This window comes from Bidens hawaiensis, unplaced genomic scaffold, assembly GCF_021521415.1.
Source record: "Bidens hawaiensis isolate Kalapana, Puna unplaced genomic scaffold, B.hawaiensis_p1.1 tig00006888_1, whole genome shotgun sequence".
NCBI classification, from domain to species: Eukaryota; Viridiplantae; Streptophyta; class Magnoliopsida; order Asterales; family Asteraceae; genus Bidens; species Bidens hawaiensis.
In genome coordinates this window covers 118692-135328 of record NW_027491469.1, presented here as the reverse complement: position 1 = coordinate 135328, position 16637 = coordinate 118692, and the positions used below count along the sequence as shown (strand labels likewise).

At 37.4% G+C, this 16637-nt stretch overlaps 1 protein-coding gene across 1 annotated transcript; it reads right to left on the bottom strand.

The window, feature by feature from the left end:
- Positions 1-261: 261 nt before the first annotated feature.
- On the bottom strand, positions 262-15736 carry LOC143633722 (ABC transporter C family member 8-like). Its single transcript, XM_077101970.1, has 12 exons — positions 14698-15736; positions 4866-6814; positions 4463-4783; positions 4300-4386; positions 3635-4219; positions 3395-3559; positions 3011-3305; positions 2710-2924; positions 2284-2589; positions 1841-1904; positions 1067-1306; positions 262-952 (listed from the first exon to the last, which is right to left on the bottom strand). The coding sequence occupies exons 1-12, from the start codon at positions 15734-15736 to the stop codon at positions 837-839; spliced, it is 5382 nt and encodes a 1793-aa protein (XP_076958085.1). The 3' UTR covers positions 262-836.
- Between the last annotated feature and the right edge of the window lie 901 nt (positions 15737-16637).

Below are 16637 nucleotides of genomic sequence, written 5' to 3'. Positions count from 1 at the left end.
CTTGGCACCGGAAGCTATCCGTTTCCTAACCAGGGTCCAACGGGTTGTGCATAGCAATGTGTCGACTCCAAAGGGGCAGGGGTATGTCTTTAGCAGGTTAGGGTTTGCAATTCAGAAAGGGGTGGCGACGCAGCTTGTTGCCCGCTTACCTGCTATGTTGATGTAATATCTATGTTTCTATATAATGAAAGAAGTTTTATTTGAAAAAAAATATATATATATTATTAATCGGTGAACAATATTACATACTAAAGTAAAATTTAAAAGTGTAATAGCCATACTAAACCTCTAGTGTGTTTTCTAACTTCGAGTTCGTAGGCCTCTGAAGTTTTGCTAGTTGCGCCGGTTATACAAGAAAGAGGAAAGCCAAAGTACCAAAGACCGCCACATTGTCCGTTTATGTATTTGTTTTGTTCGGTTAATACTAACCGCATGTGCACGAACAAGCCCCATTTTTGATTCGATTACATGCTACTCTCATATGCGTTATTTATAATTTTATATTTATTTAACTAATGAGAGTTATTGAACATTAGGTTTTAATATAAAATAAAATATATGCACATTAAGAATGAACAACGTGCTGACGAGTGGAGTTTATTACGAACTAATGAAAGCTTAAAATTACAAATATGGCGCTTACCAAAAAATAATAAATATTTTTACAACAAATGTCACTAAAAATAATATACATAGGACTTTCATCCGTTTAGTAATTAACTTTTTTTAAACGAGGATTATACCCTGTTTAAAAAGCTCTAATTACCAAACCAAAAGTACAATGTAAAAAATGGGCTTAAACATGGAGAAGAAATTACCGGCAACAGTAAAAGAACTTAGAAACTTGGTGCAGAGCTACTCCTGCAGCTGGACCAGTACTCGGTAACAAGCTTTGAGAAATACGAATCCGATTGCATGAGCTTCGAGGGCTCGTCATATTCCATCATCTCACCTACACACACACACACACACACACATGACAACACCATAAAGTTTCTAAATTATGATTTTACCAAAAAATAGATTGTATTATAGTTTTATTTATATTTGAGTCAGCAAAGCATACCAGAAGATAGGACCATGACCATGTCACTGTCTATTACGGTTGGGATTCTGTGGGCCACGGTAACGACAGTGCAGCTTGAAAATTCTTGCCTTATAATCCTCTGTACAGTGGCATCAGTGTCGGAATCAATGGATGCAGTTGCTTCATCAAGAACTAGAATCTTGTTTCTTCTCAGTAACACTCTTCCAAGACAGAGCAGTTGCCGTTGACCCATACTCCAGTCTTCCCCTCCATCGCTCACTAATTGTACACGAAAGAACACAAAGATCTTAGATTATAAACTTTGAAGTATTATACGACAAACTGCATGAAATAGAAACAGAGTTTACAAATTTTCCTGTTTTAACTGATTTATGTGAAAAGTTGCTGATGTGGCACTGGTTGCTGCCACATCAGATGTGGAAAAAATGGTCATGTTAAAAAGTTTAATTGGTTAATTCTATTTACAAGAAAAAATGATCCTTGCTTCAGTTTTCAGTTAAAATACTTTTATGTCACATCTGATTTCACATGGTGTATACACATACCCTAAAACGACAAATAAGATGCCACATCAATTACTTCAAAATAAAATTGGCAGTCAAATGTTACTTAGTTTGCTGAAAGTTGTAATTAATGTAACTTGGTTTCTATTTTACGCCTAATATAAAGTAGATTGCTAAAAGTAGGAAAAGTGTATAACTTGTTTCGGTTTTTTTTCAGTTTGTCCAGATATGAATATGATTATAGTTCGGATAACAGAATTTAACTACAATCTTCTAACGATTGACTCACCGGGAGAATCTAAACAGTTTGGGAGACTGCTAACGATGCTGCTAAGCTGGCATTTCTCCAATGTCTGCAAAAACCAGTCAACTTAATAAGAATTTGTATAGTAAGTTTGACAAGCAAAGAGTTCAACTTTAGAGCCCTTTTGAGTTGTACGCGTCATGTGTACCGGCTCATTTACTAGTAACTGAATTAATTTGGGTTATGTTTCATCTTTTAATGGGTCAAACAGGTTAAAAAATAAGGTCGAATAGGTAAATATAGTCTTGAAGAGTATATTAGTATACGCGAATAGAAATTTCTCAACTCATTTTTTTAGAAAATGATGATTGTTCCTAAAATGATATAATTTTTATAGTCACAATTTACGCACATAAGTATTTATTTGTGTCCCCAAAAGTTACATGTTAAGAGCATTTAATGCATATTAATGAAACTGTTACTCTTACCTTCCATATTTCATCATCAGAGTGAAGTTCTAGTGGGTCCAAATTTGTTCTTATGCTACCCTTGAAAAGGGTTGGTTCTTGAGGGATGACACTTAGTTTCATTCTGAGGTCTTTTAGGCCTATAGAGCAAATGTCCAAACCATCTATAAGAATTTTCCCACCATCGGGTTCCACCAAACGGAAAAGTGCAGTTATTAATGTTGTTTTTCCACTTCCTGTCCTTCCAACAATGCCAACGCGGGTCCCTTCTTTGAATGTGCAAGTAATTCCTTTCAGAACTAGTGGAGCATTGGGACGGTACCTAATCTGAAACATGCAGCCAAGATTATATATTCACAAGTTTGTGGATTGTAAACAACTTTCAAAGTTTCAAAATTATGATTTATGGTAGCCAACTCCTAAAACTGAGAGGAAATGTTAACTTACTTTGACATCATGGAGCTCAATTCTACCCTTTGAAGGCCAAGAAGATGGTGGTTTATTGCCCTCCACAACTGCTGCAGGCTCTCGTGGAATGTGCATATATTGTTTGATCCGTTCTACAGATATAACGTAATTTAAGAGACTACAATACCATCTTGTCAAGAACACATGACAATTTGTCAGCGCCAGTGCATATGAAAGTGAAAGCCCAACTAACCCTACACGAGTATCAAATCATTTTGATAAGTTAACTGACATATGAAACTTATGACAAACTTTATATAATAAATAGAAACATGTATACCTGGAGGAATATAAGCATTTGGAAGCAAAACCAGAATAATAGCAGCAGTAAACAGTGTCAGGTTTTGAAGTGCTTCTGCTCTTAAAACCAACCACTCCAATGCTGCGTTCGTGTAAATGAAAGCACGCGCATCAATATCTACTAACTTTAAATAAGTTTTAAAAAAAAGATCCTCTTTCTTAAACGCCCTTATTGTAGCTACACCAAGTGATGTTTCAGATGCATAATTTACCACAGGTGCTTTTGTTGTTCCATTGATTCTGATAAGTTCCCTTGCAGATGGCTGATATAACCCCTGCACGCGATTATAGGTTTAAATAACAAAATAGATTTCACTTTCCTTTTGGTGTATAGCAAAGGTTTAAAACAAGAAGCTAAATTCACCTGGAAATATTTCGTAGCTACTAGAGCAAAGATGCCTACAATGAGGACTTGCCACGTTACTGATGCCATAACAGTAATTATGGTGAGCAATTCAATACCCACAGATACCACAAAAGTATATGAGAAGGGTATATCAAAATCCAATACACTCAAATCTGTGGAAGCCTGCATGGATAATTTAGTAATTTTATATATGATCATCTTGTTAATTGGGGATTTAATAAGTGTTGAAGAGCTTACTCGTGTTAGAATTCGTCCAACTGGCGTAGAGTCAAAAAATAGCATGGGTGCACTGAAAATCGAATCGGTGAACTTTGAATAGAAGGCTTTAGAGGCGTTTAATCCCATAAGGGTAGTTGAAAATGATCTTAAAAAAACAAAAAATGAACTTGTGATCGAAATCAATGCATACACAACGATTAAAGTGACACTGGTGAATTTAGGAATTTTAACAGCAAAAGCTAGCCAATAACTGGCTGCTGCCTGAAGAGCAGAAAACCCGAGTTGGGTTAACAGACTTGTAAAGAAGTAAAATCGACTTTCTGAGATAACAATATAATCCAAAAAGGGCTTCCACCCAACATCACCAATTGGTTTCTCTTCTTGCTCCGTTAACTGAACAGATTTCTTTGATATCTCTTCATTAATTTCATTTCTATGGTTCAAATTATTTTTATCTTTTAAGTGACCGTTTTTGTTACAAGATGAAGACTCCAAATCTGTTATAACATTTTTGTGAGCATTCACAAGCTGCGCAAAAGCCGTGCCTGCCATTATGAGATCCTTGTACATTCCTGATTGAGTAATTTGACCATCTTCCATCACCTTTATTCAATTAAAAAATATCAAACAACTAAAATATTCTAGAATCTCATGAATTGTAAGTCTGATAATCGTCTTATTACCAGAATGTGGTCAACCTCTGAGAGAAACTCTACTTGATGAGTAACAGGAATGACTGTTTTCTCCCTTAAACAGGTCATAACACAATCCTGGAAGTTAAATAGGTCACATGTAATTCACAATAAAGAAGACAGAACCAAAATAGTTGAATTGAGAGAATCTAACATTAAAAAGAGTTGCTGCTGTATGTGCATCTACAGCACTGAAAGGGTCATCAAGAAGATATATGTCAGCATCATTGTAGACTGCTCTAGCAAGCTGAATCCTCTGCTTTTGACCACCACTCATATTAAGTCCCCTTTGACCAATTTCTGTCAGATCACCATGGTAAAAATCATTGATATCCTTATCCAAAGCACAAGATTTAATTGCATTTTCATATCTGATTGCGTCTATTGGCTTTCCATAGAGTATGTTATCCCGAATTGTCCCACTTTGAATCCAGGAAGCTTGACTAACATAAGCAATCGATCCAAAAACATCCACCTGGATGCAAGCAACAGCAATAAGCTTTACAAATATACATATTGTTTCTAAATAAAAATAATAAAGTAGTTTGGGGACTCACAGTTCCTGAATTTCTAGTTATTTCTCGGAGTATAGCATACAGTAGTGATGACTTTCCAGCCCCAACAGGCCCACAAATCACGACTTTCTGTCCTCTAGCAACCTCTATATTTATGTCTCTAAGTGTTGAACATGAAGATTCTAGATCCCAACTAAAATTGCCATGTTGTATTCTGACACATATGTCTGAATTTCTATGTTCTCGACTTTCAATCACCCCTTCATTTTCTAGTTCATTCTCAACCAGAAATGAATTAATCCTATCAAATGACACTTTAGTCTGGATTAAGATTGAGAGAGCCTGTGGAAAGTATTTGACTGGCTCAGACATCGTTCTTAAAGTTGCCAAAATCGTGAAAATTGTGGCGGCGTTTAACGAATCATTATTAAAAAATGCACACCCAAAGAGTATAGCTGAAGAAATGATGGTTGGTGACATCCAATACAAAATCGACCCGTAAGCCTTTTGATACTGAGACTCGCTTAGCCATTTGAATTCACTTTCTCTGCAAGAATCAATTAAACTCTTGAACTTCTCTTCCCATGATTGTAACTTGATGATCTTCATATTGTTTAGGATTTCAGAAGTGGACCTAAGTCTCTTATCTTGTGCAATCATAAACTGTAACTGACATTTCTGAAGTGAAATTGCAAACGGCACATTTAAAATCCCACACAAGATAAGAGGAACCAACCCAGGGAGAACAGCAACTCCTACAACAGAGAAAAGAACACCAATAGCAAGAAATAGCTGAAGAAAAGAAGTCCAGCCCACATGAACCCACATAGGGAATTCACCCATTCTGTAAGCATCAACAGCTATATAGTTCACAACTTCTCCAGTTGAATGCCTTTTTCTCCCTAAACTAGAAAGTCTGAGCTGTTTATCATATACCGCTACCATTAAAGCTGACCTCATCCTCATGCCCAATCTTTTTGCGTCAAAGAAAAAATGTCTCTGAGACAATGATTCAAACACCTTGACTACAATCAAGCATCCTATCAATAGCAGTCCATATTTAAAATCTTTTATCTCACTATTCGAATAGTTGACAAGCGCATAGAGCAACAACGGACCGAATATGACTGCTATGGTCCTAATCAAGGCATAAAGTCCTATCAGTATCATTTCTTTAAAATAAATCTTTTTTAACACTCTGCTGACCAGGTTAACATGGTTTGAGGTCTTCTCCCGTTGAAGCGAGTCCCATGCTATTTTAAACTGTTCATATGCAGCAAGAGCCTGGTCATTAGGTGCTAACGTGGGAATGTCTTCAAGAACTAATGGCTTTCTATAACCTAAGGAAATCAAAGGGTTTACCCAAGAAAACACCAATTTGCTGAAGAAAGAAGGCTCTTCTACTTTGTTTGTGTTCTCTTCCTCAGTTCTATCAGCCAATAGAGGATCTAATAAGCTCTCCGGTGCCTGTTGAGTGACAAATTCTTTGCCATTTCTTAGGGCACAAAAGAAAAGTAAGAAACTGACAACCCATTCAATGAATTCCAAGATTGCTATTCTGTGTTTCTCTACTAAATTCTCGATTTCTATCACGGATAGAGTCACAAACAGTAACATCCACCAAACAGAAACTAATATTTTGATCAACTTTGACCTTTCTACTAGAAACGAAACGGTCAAAGTCATCCATATAACCATTCTACCAACATCCAATCCCCAATCCAAACAACTGAACTTTCTACTTCCAACTATCACCTCCCATAAACAATCACCAACATAACCACCACACATTACAAAACAACAAACCGCAACCAATACCGAACTCCAATCACGCCTCCTCACGCGACTCTCACCTACTCTACATTTTATCAAGTACACAGCTAACAAAATCAAATAGAAGGCAACAACAAACACTAAACTCAATAAATCCACAACAATTCGTTGACCGCGTGGCGAAATCAAATCACAAGCATCCTCACAGACGCATTCTCCTGCAAACACACAAATATATACAAACTAATCAACAATTACTACATGTGGAGTCAATTAAGCCATGGAAATTTTATAATGATTACAAATAAAGATGACAGACGGAAGCAAAACACACGGTCATGTAGAAACAAATCACTAATCAACATTTAGTACATATATAGTCAAACTGTGCTACATAAAACCAACAATGAGTACAAATTATGATGACAAATGGTGGCAAACGCACAGTAATGTAAAAACTAATCAACAATTACTACACATGAAGTCAAATTGTGCCACATAAAACCTATAATGTGAACAAATCACGATAACAAATGGCAGCAAACGAACAGTCGAGTAGAAACTAATCAACAATTACTACGTATGAAGTCAAATCATGCCACATAAAACCTAAAATGTGAACAAATTACAATGACAAATGGCGGCAAACGCACAGTCGTGTAGAAACTAATCAACAATTACTACGTATGAAGTCAAATTATGCTACACAAAACCTAAAATGAGTACAAATTACAATGACAGCTGGCTGAAAACGTACAGATATATTATATACAAACTAATCAACAATTACTACATATAGAGAGTCAAATTGAAACACATAAACCCTAGAATGAGTGCAAATGACAATACCAGAACGCGCAGAATACATAAAACATAACAGTAGAATACAAAAGATTAGCATGAAACGTGAAATGTTACCGAGTAAACTCCACATTGACGCCATTGATGAACCATCGACTGTTGCAAGCTTACAGCAGAGTTGATATTAGTAGTCACTGTATTGGGGACAGTTATTTGAACGACACTTATTGGAGTTGGTTGAGAATATTAATTGCCATTGGCCCGCTGTCTTTACTTCTTCATTATTTTATATATGCGATTGTTTAAAATGTGACGGTCTTTGGTCTTATTTTATCACTGTTAATCGATTTTTTAACTATTTTAAATACGTCTGGGTTACTGGGTAGTTCAACCTTATCATCTTCTGTTATAAGAAAAACCATCATTTAAGCCCCCGGTACGGTAAAACCCTGTTAGGTTTGGATTCGAACTTGAGACCTTGTAGTCTCTGATCTAAATATTCACTTTTCTTCTGATGTTAGTTAAGCTAAAACTTATTGGTATTTAGTTTTTTTTAATATATTTAATTTAGGTAAATTGACACAATTATTTTTTAATAAATTGGCTTAGTAATTGGACGTAGAGGTGTATAAAAAAACCGGTTCACTGGAAACCAAACCAAATCGCCGGTTCGTATAGCGGTTTAGCTATATTTCAATAAAAACATGTTATAAAACCGGTTAAAACCAGTTTAATTGGCTTAGTTGTAAACTGAACTGGTCTGGGTTAGGTTGGCTAGTTCTATACTTAAAACGGTTTCTAAATCGAATATGCAAAACCAAACCGGTTTCGGTCTGTTAAAGAAACCGGTTTCGTATAACTAATGTCCTATTATTTTATTATTTTTTTTATTGACCTATTGTTTTTATTAATTCCAACTATTAAAATTCTTTTAACAATGTAAAATAATAGAAAGAATTCAAGCAACTTTGGAAAAGAAAAGGATCATATATTTGGGAGATGGAGCAAGCGATGTTTTCCCGAGCTTAAAGCTAACAAAAGAAATATTTGGGAGATGGAGCAAGCGATTTTTTCCCGAGCTTAAAGCTAACAAAAGAAGACTACATGATGCCGAGAAAAGATTTTCCCGTCTGGGAGTTGATATGCAAAAACCGCCACCTTCTTCAAGCCAACGTTCATGAATGGATTGATGGGGAAGACCTCGAGAGTTCTCATTCAACTTATTACATCAATTATTTCGATAGATGAAAATGTTGATAACACAAATCAATTATTTGATTGCAAGTTTGAGACAATTGCCCACGAAGTTTTGCCTAAACCAGTCTATGTACTATGATATCGATAACTAATTAACTATTGTATTTCTATCCCAAAATGTTGGATGCAATTAAAATAAGGAAAATTGGATTTTAATAATCCCAACTTTACGCAGTTGGCCGATAATAATCACAACTTTGAATATAGCTGTCACTGGTCCCAACTGTCACACTATTTGTTTTCATTGAACCTTCGTTAAAAAAACCTTAACGGCGTTAAGTTTTTTTTTCAAATTATAAGCTGATATTTTAGGGCTTTTGATCGGAATGAGTATACGAGTCGATTGATGTAAACCTTACCTCCAAACAGTGGTCCAAACGACTAAAGGATGCTTCAGTTCCGGTGTTTAAACTATTAATTAACAAAAACAAGCTGTTTGAAGCGATGTTTCGAGTTAAGGTTTACATAAATCAATCTGTATTCTCATTCCGATCAAAAGCCCTAAAACATCAATTTAAAACTTGGAAAAAATCTAACGTTGTTAATTTTTTTAACGGTGGTCTAATGAAAACAAATAGCATGAAAGTTGGGATCAGTGACGGCTATTTTTAAAGTTGAGATTATTATCGGCTGCGTAACCATGGGATTGTTAAAATCCAATTTTCTTTAAAATAAATACATGAAAATCTTGAATCTACTTGTGTATTTTGTTTTTTGTATATTATATTTTTTTTGTCTTTTGTTTAGTTCAAGCATGGCCCACACAAGTTTTATATTATTATAAATAGTCTTCAATAGTCAATGCATAGTGATTTTTATTTTGTATTTAATTATTTTTTGGTGAACAATATTTACATATTAAAGTAAAATTTCAAAGTGGTATAATCAAACTGAATTACTGATATAACTCTAAGTCACATTTTTTTCCTTGGAAAAATTGTGCTTTTCGAGAAACTTTTTGAACTTCTAGTGTGTTTTTTAACATCAAGTTCGTATGCCTTGAATTTTGCTAATTGTGTCGGTTAAGCAAAAAGGAAAGCCGAAGTACTCAAGACCGACTTTTAAAGTGATGCCTTAAGTATGAGGCTCATAAGTCGGACTTTTGTCCCAACAAAACAAAAGCAAATCTTGCTAAATCAATAATTCAAAGAGTCATCATTACATGTTTAGAACCGAACAAAATAAAACAAACCAAAACAAAAATAAATGACAATATAAATTGACAATAATTCAAAGAGTCTTACTCAGTATTCCAGGTTTCACACAAAAAACGACATTTAAGATTCGTAACATTACAACGAATCTCACTCAGCATTGAGTGAGATTCGTTGTACTACTATTACGAATTTTCACTGTATCGGCCCATAATAATAAGCCCATTTCTTGTATTGCCCCACGAGTCCATTCCAAATTAAACATAGCAACCCATCTATCATGTTGCCTTTTTTAATATCAAAGCTTAATGAAGGAATACAAACAATGTTCAATTCCATAACAAACGAAAATGAACCAAAAAATATACCCGTTTACTTATTCATGTCCGTTTTAATGGAATTGGTACAAAGTATTGAACACGAACTCAAAACCCAGACACGTTAATTTGGCTAAGCACCCAAACACGTATGTTATATTATTGAGAAACTTCACAAAACTCAATTACCCAATTACAATCTCTAACCCCAAAGCACGGGTATTTATAATCTAACCTATCACAATTAGAGTACAACTAAGATTGCTAAATATTAGGACATGATAATTATACTAAAAATTAAATCTAAGCACATTTAATTATCTATAATTATCCACTCCTTAAATCTCGTTACTTAACCTTGCATGCCAAGTAACGGCCTTTAACCGAAATTCCCAACAATCACCCCCGGAATTTCGAACTCGAAACCGACAAGTCTTCAACTCCAAGTAATTCCCGCATCTCCTTGAATTTGATTCTCCCAAGAGCCTTCGTCAAGATATTGGCACATTGTTTAACACCATTAACATGCTCGACACTTACTTCTTCACGATCAACACATTCTCGAATGTAGTGAAACCGAGATTTGATGTGTTTGGTCCTTCCATGGAAAACCGGATTCTTCACAAGTGCTATTGCTGATGTATTATCGATACGTAACACCACTGCTTGAATTTCCTTGTCGAATAACTCACTTATCAAGTCTCTTAGCCAAACCGCCTGACACGCGGCTGCGCTTGCCGCCATGTACTCTGCTTCACACGATGAGAGTGCAACCGTACACTGTTACTGAGAACACCAAGTAATTGGTGAAGACCCAAGATAAAACACGTGCCCCGTAGTGCTTCTGCCATCGTCTTGGTCAATGTTATGGCTACTATCACTATAACCAAGTAACACGTTTTTCCCACGAGTGTAAGAAATACCAAAACTAAGAGTACCTTGAATATAACGAAGAATTTGCTTTATAAGAGTTGCATGAGATTGCTTCGGGCTTTACATGTACTGACTTACGACTCCGACCGAATACGCCAAGTCGGGACGAGTTTGTAATAGGTACCGGAGACACCCGACAATCTTTCGATATCTCGTAGCATCAAAATCTTCTTCGTCTTCAAATCTAGAAACTTTTATACTCGGATCCAATCTCGCTTTTAATATGCTCCGAGTTGTATCCAATATTGTGCGGTTCCGCCTCACCACAACACCGTTTTGTTGTGATGCATATGGAGCGGTTAAATGCCGAATAAACCCCTCGTGTTTAGAGAACCGATTGAATTCACGACAAGTAAATTCTCCCCCTCGATCGGTTCGAAACGTCTTAATTTTCTCACTATTTTCCGCTTCCACCGTGACTTTAAATCGCTTGAAGGTATCAAACGTTTCACTTATTTCCTTCAACAAAAAAGTCCACATGAAACGTGAAAAATCATCTATCAAGACGAACACATGTAAGGCCCCGAACCCGGTAGCCTTACTTTAGCGTCGGATTTACTCATAAACACAGTTCTTACAAATCAGAGTTCATTAAAACTTTCGCGGAATATAAAAACTTTCATGAAACGTTACAACAATCCAAAACTTGCCTTATTTAAACATTCTTGTCTTTCAAAATAAACGTCAATTACATTAAAACATCTTGAGTCTTCAAATGCCAGTCTCCTATTCGCCTACCATGTGCCCGCTCAAGCTAGTTGTCTCATTCTACTCACCTGCGTGCATACTAAAAGTCAGCTACGCTGAGTGAGTTCTAGTTAATCGAACGCCATACAATACATACACATACATACATATCCGAAGATACATATCCATACCTAACTAGTTACCCTTCTGTTTACATACATACTTACTACCATACATACATACATATCTACAATCACTAACCTCAGTCTACCGAGAGTACGTTCATATTCCGCCGTCTATACCTGTACTCAAGGTCGTGAACACGTAAAAGGTCCGCAGTCCTTACCTATGTTCACCATTTATGGTACGTGCAAGGTCCGCAGTCCTTCCCTATACCATCCTACATCCACAACACGTACAAGGTCCACAGTCCTTCCCTATGTTGCAACCTAAACCATAGCACGTACGAGGTCCGCAGTCCTCCCCTATACTACCACAATACAAATACAACACGTATAAGGTCCACAGTCCTTTCCTATGCTGATGCCTATCTATAATACGTATAAGGTCCGCAGTCCTTAACTACGTTGTCTTCTATTATCTGTAACACGTATAAGGCCCACCGTCCCTATCTACGTTTACATCTATCATCTACTTTACGTATAAGGCCCGCAGTCCTTAACTACGTTGTCGTCTATTATCTGTAACACGTATAAGGCCCACCGTCCCTATTTACGTTTACATCTATCATCTACATTACGTATAAGGCCCGCAGTCCTTAACTACGCCATCACCAGCCGAGTCTATGTCCGACAAAAGCTAGAGGGATTTGCCATCCTAACTTACTATGTCGAACGTAGAACTCACATACCATTCGTGTACCTGTATACACATACTTCACATATACAATAATTACATTATAGCATAAGAACACTCTAGGCGTTCTTTACATCATTCATTTAACAACCATACCTCTTGTCGATACGTGCAATATCCAAAGATCGTTCACGCCCCGACAAGTATTCATTTGTAATGTTCATACATCTTCGATATATAATATTCGTACCTTTATTTTTGACCTGACAGTACGCGCAATATCCGAAGATCGTTCGCGTACCGACAAGCAATCATTCATATCCATCACATATATCACATATGGCATACACTTATCACTTAGGATAAATGTATTAACAACACATCGAGTATGCACACAGCCCCGAAAACATAACACATAAATGGGGCTAGAAACTCACCGGAATCCTGTTACGCTCTCCGTTAATCGTTATTCCCTTCTTGAGCTGTGCACGGCTAACTGTATAATATTTACATGTATCAATTAACTACTACTACTCATGTTGTATTTCTATCTTTATACAACCCACAACGAACGGGGGTCCAGGGGCAGCGCCCCTGGCAGCGGGGTCTAGGGGCGGCAGCCCTTAGCAGGGTCCAAGGGGCAGAGCCCCTGGCTGGGGTCGAGCTGCCAGGTCAGCTTGGAAAATTTTTATTTACATTAACTGTCTTAACACATTTTCCATTAGGTTTTTAATTTATTTTCTAATTGAACTTGACTTTAGGCGAAGTTAAACCTTAGGCGAACTTAGCTTTAGGCGAAGTTAAACCTTAGGCGAACTTAGCTTTAGGCGAAGTTAAACCTTAGGCGAACTTAGCTTTAGGCGAAGTTAAGCTTTGAAGGCGAAGTTAAGCTTTGAAGGCGAAGTTACCAGTTTGCAGGCGAAGTTATCAGTTTGCAGGCGAAGTTGCCCAGTTCGCAGGCGAAGTTGCCCAGTTCAGCTACGGGTTTGGTTTTTATCAAGCATTTTGGCGATTTTAATACCCTTGTTATGGTTCGACATCACCCACTAACGTTCCCTAACCATGTCGTTCGTATATATATCCCGTATATACTATAAAGCTTGGATCTTTAAGCTTAAGGACATTCAATAAAACATAAACTTTAAAGGTCAAGAACATACCTTTTGTGCTCGTTTGGATCTCGTTTAACTTGTTTAATCACAACTAATCGTTTACTCTCTCTCGGATCTTGCTCGTTTCTCTCCCTCGGCCGCCGGCCGTATATGGCGGTGTGTGGTGTGTGTGTGTTTTGGAGTGTGTAGAGATTATGATGGAAATGAAATGAGGGTTTAGGGTTTTAGGTTGGTTTAGGGGATATTTATATCCCTTAAAGCCCATGGACCTAAAGCCCATTCTCATTTAACCCATCTCAATTAATCTAAATCCATGATCCGTTCTTTACTCGATATTAATTAATTAATAACGCGGAAATCACTAAACGTAACTTCTTTATTCAACATTATAAATTTTAGGATGTTACAACACATACCTATTTCCGGCTATGGTACTAGGAGTAATGGGCCCGCATAAATCTCCATGGATTAGTTCCAAGGCTCGGGTTGCTCTAAAAGTCGCCGACTTCGGAAACGGTTTCCTCGTTTGCTTCCCGACTAAGCACGAGTCTCAAATTTAATTTTCTTGATCAACTTTTGGCATTCCAATGACCATATTATTTTTCACCATTTGTTTCATAGACTCGAAATTTAGGTGTCCTAGTCTCGCGTGCCAAAGACAATTCTCGTTATCAATTCGGGCTTGTAAACACACAGGTTTCCCCTTCTTTAATTTTATCGTATAAAGACGATTCTTGGATCGAGTAACCCGCATCAACAATTTTCCTTGATCTTCATACATCAACAAGTAATTATCTTTCATACGAATATCACAACCACTTTCCGTTGCTTGCCCAAGACTAATAATATTACTTTGTAAACTAAGAATATAATAAATGTCAGTCAATAATTGTTGCTCCCCCGTTTTACCGACTAGCAATATCGACCATTTCCCGCAAATATCAAAATATCAACATAAGACCCATCTCCAAGTTTAACTTTGCCACCAACACGCTTATTTAATTCAGAGAAAAAAGATAATTACCCGTCATATGGTTGCTCGCACCGTTATCCAAATACCACAAGTCTTGTTCGTTCGAACCACTCTCGTAATCTTTTGGTATAACCTTCTGTTCATTCAAGTACACTTTTTCTTGAACACACTGCACCATATAGAGGGACGGGTCTTTTTCTTTTGCTTCGGCCAAATGTGCTTGCCTCTCTTTCCTTCGTAACGGACCCCTCGAAACGAAGTGACCAAATTCATCACAACGAAAGCATTGAACTTCCGAGTAATCCTTTTTACCCTTTTGTTTATCCCCTTCGTTGGACCCACCTTGTGAACCACGGTTCTGACTCCCACGTCCACCACCACGTCCACTACCACGTCCTCGATTCGAACCTTTCCCGCGCCCCCTACTCGATTCGCGTGAAAACTGATTCGAACTCGAAGAGGATTCAGAATTATTAAACAAAAGTTTACCTTCTTCAGAACGCAACACGTGTCCTTTGATACGCTCCTCATAAGTGTTTAACCTCCCGACAACATCCTCAAAACCGACTGTTTTAAGGTCTAACACTTGCTCGAGGGATGCTACAACTTGGATAAACCGGCTCGGCAGGCTTGTGAAGAATTTCTTGACTAGCTTCCTTTCTTCATACGGTTGTCCAAGTGTGGCTGCTCTAGAAGAGATCACAGTTATTCTCGAGGCATACTCATCAATGGTTTCGGTTTCTTTCATCATCAAACCGTCAAATTCACGTATTAGCGTATGAAGTCTAGCATCCTTCACACGTTCCGCGCCCATATTTCTTGACTTTATGGCATTCCACATCTCTTTTGCCAATTTAAAATTACCGATTTGAAGTATCTGTTCCTCGGGAATCGACTGGAACAGAAGCGCCTTTGCGATGTTATTTTGCTTCGCGTCATTAGAGCCCGGGTCAATCACATCCCAAACTCCATGAATCCCAAAAATAACCTCCATATGCATACTCCAAATCGTGTAGTTTGTTTTCGTCAAACGCGGACACTGAAACAACCCGGAGATCGTCTCCTTTTTCGCTTGGTTCGCGTCACCCATCTTGATTTTACGACTGTAGGTTACCGAAAATTCCCGTGATCTTGATTCAATGGTCAAATAAAGTTTGTATGCTTGCTATAAAGAAACAAAATATTTAATAACCTTAAAGTTATCTTTTTGTTTGCTTTCGTGCCTTCTGTCCACACAAAGATGTAAACTCCTTTGACTTTTATATGGTTCTATTTGTATTTCACACACACCACCGAACAAACAGTAATAATAACTTTTGGCGCCTTTTGACAAATTCAGTTGCAGGTCAGCAAACTCACAATCGATTTCTGCAGCTCACCGATAGAAAACTCCCTCACGTCGCGGGTTGATTACGATACGATGATTGCTGTTCCGATCAAGAAACCCCAAAGAAACCCCAGGTTGCGGTTCCAAAATCCACCGGTTTGAGAGCGCCGATTACCGCAGAAGAACCCAATCGATCACTGCTGCTTCCCCCTCACGTCACGGGTTTTGGATGCTACTACCGTCGAATCAATTGAACGCCGGTTGCAGGGATTGAACGACAATAAAATTGTCCGTAGGGGATCTTCACGTCACAGTTTTCTCCGGCTTCAACACAGGTCCTTCTTCCACTCTGATACCAATTAATGGAATTGGTACCAGGTATTGAACACGAACTCAAAACCCAGACACGTTAATTTGGCTAAGCACCCAAACACGTATGTTATATTATTGGGAAACTTCACAAAACTCAATTACCCAATTACAATCTCTAACCCCAAAGCACGGGTATTTATAATCTAACCTATCACAATTAGAGTACAGATTGCTAAATATTAGGACATGATAATTATACTAACAATTAAATCTAAGCACATTTAATTATCTATAATATCCACTCCTTAAATCTCGTTACTTAACCTTGCACGCCAAGTAACGGCCTTTAACC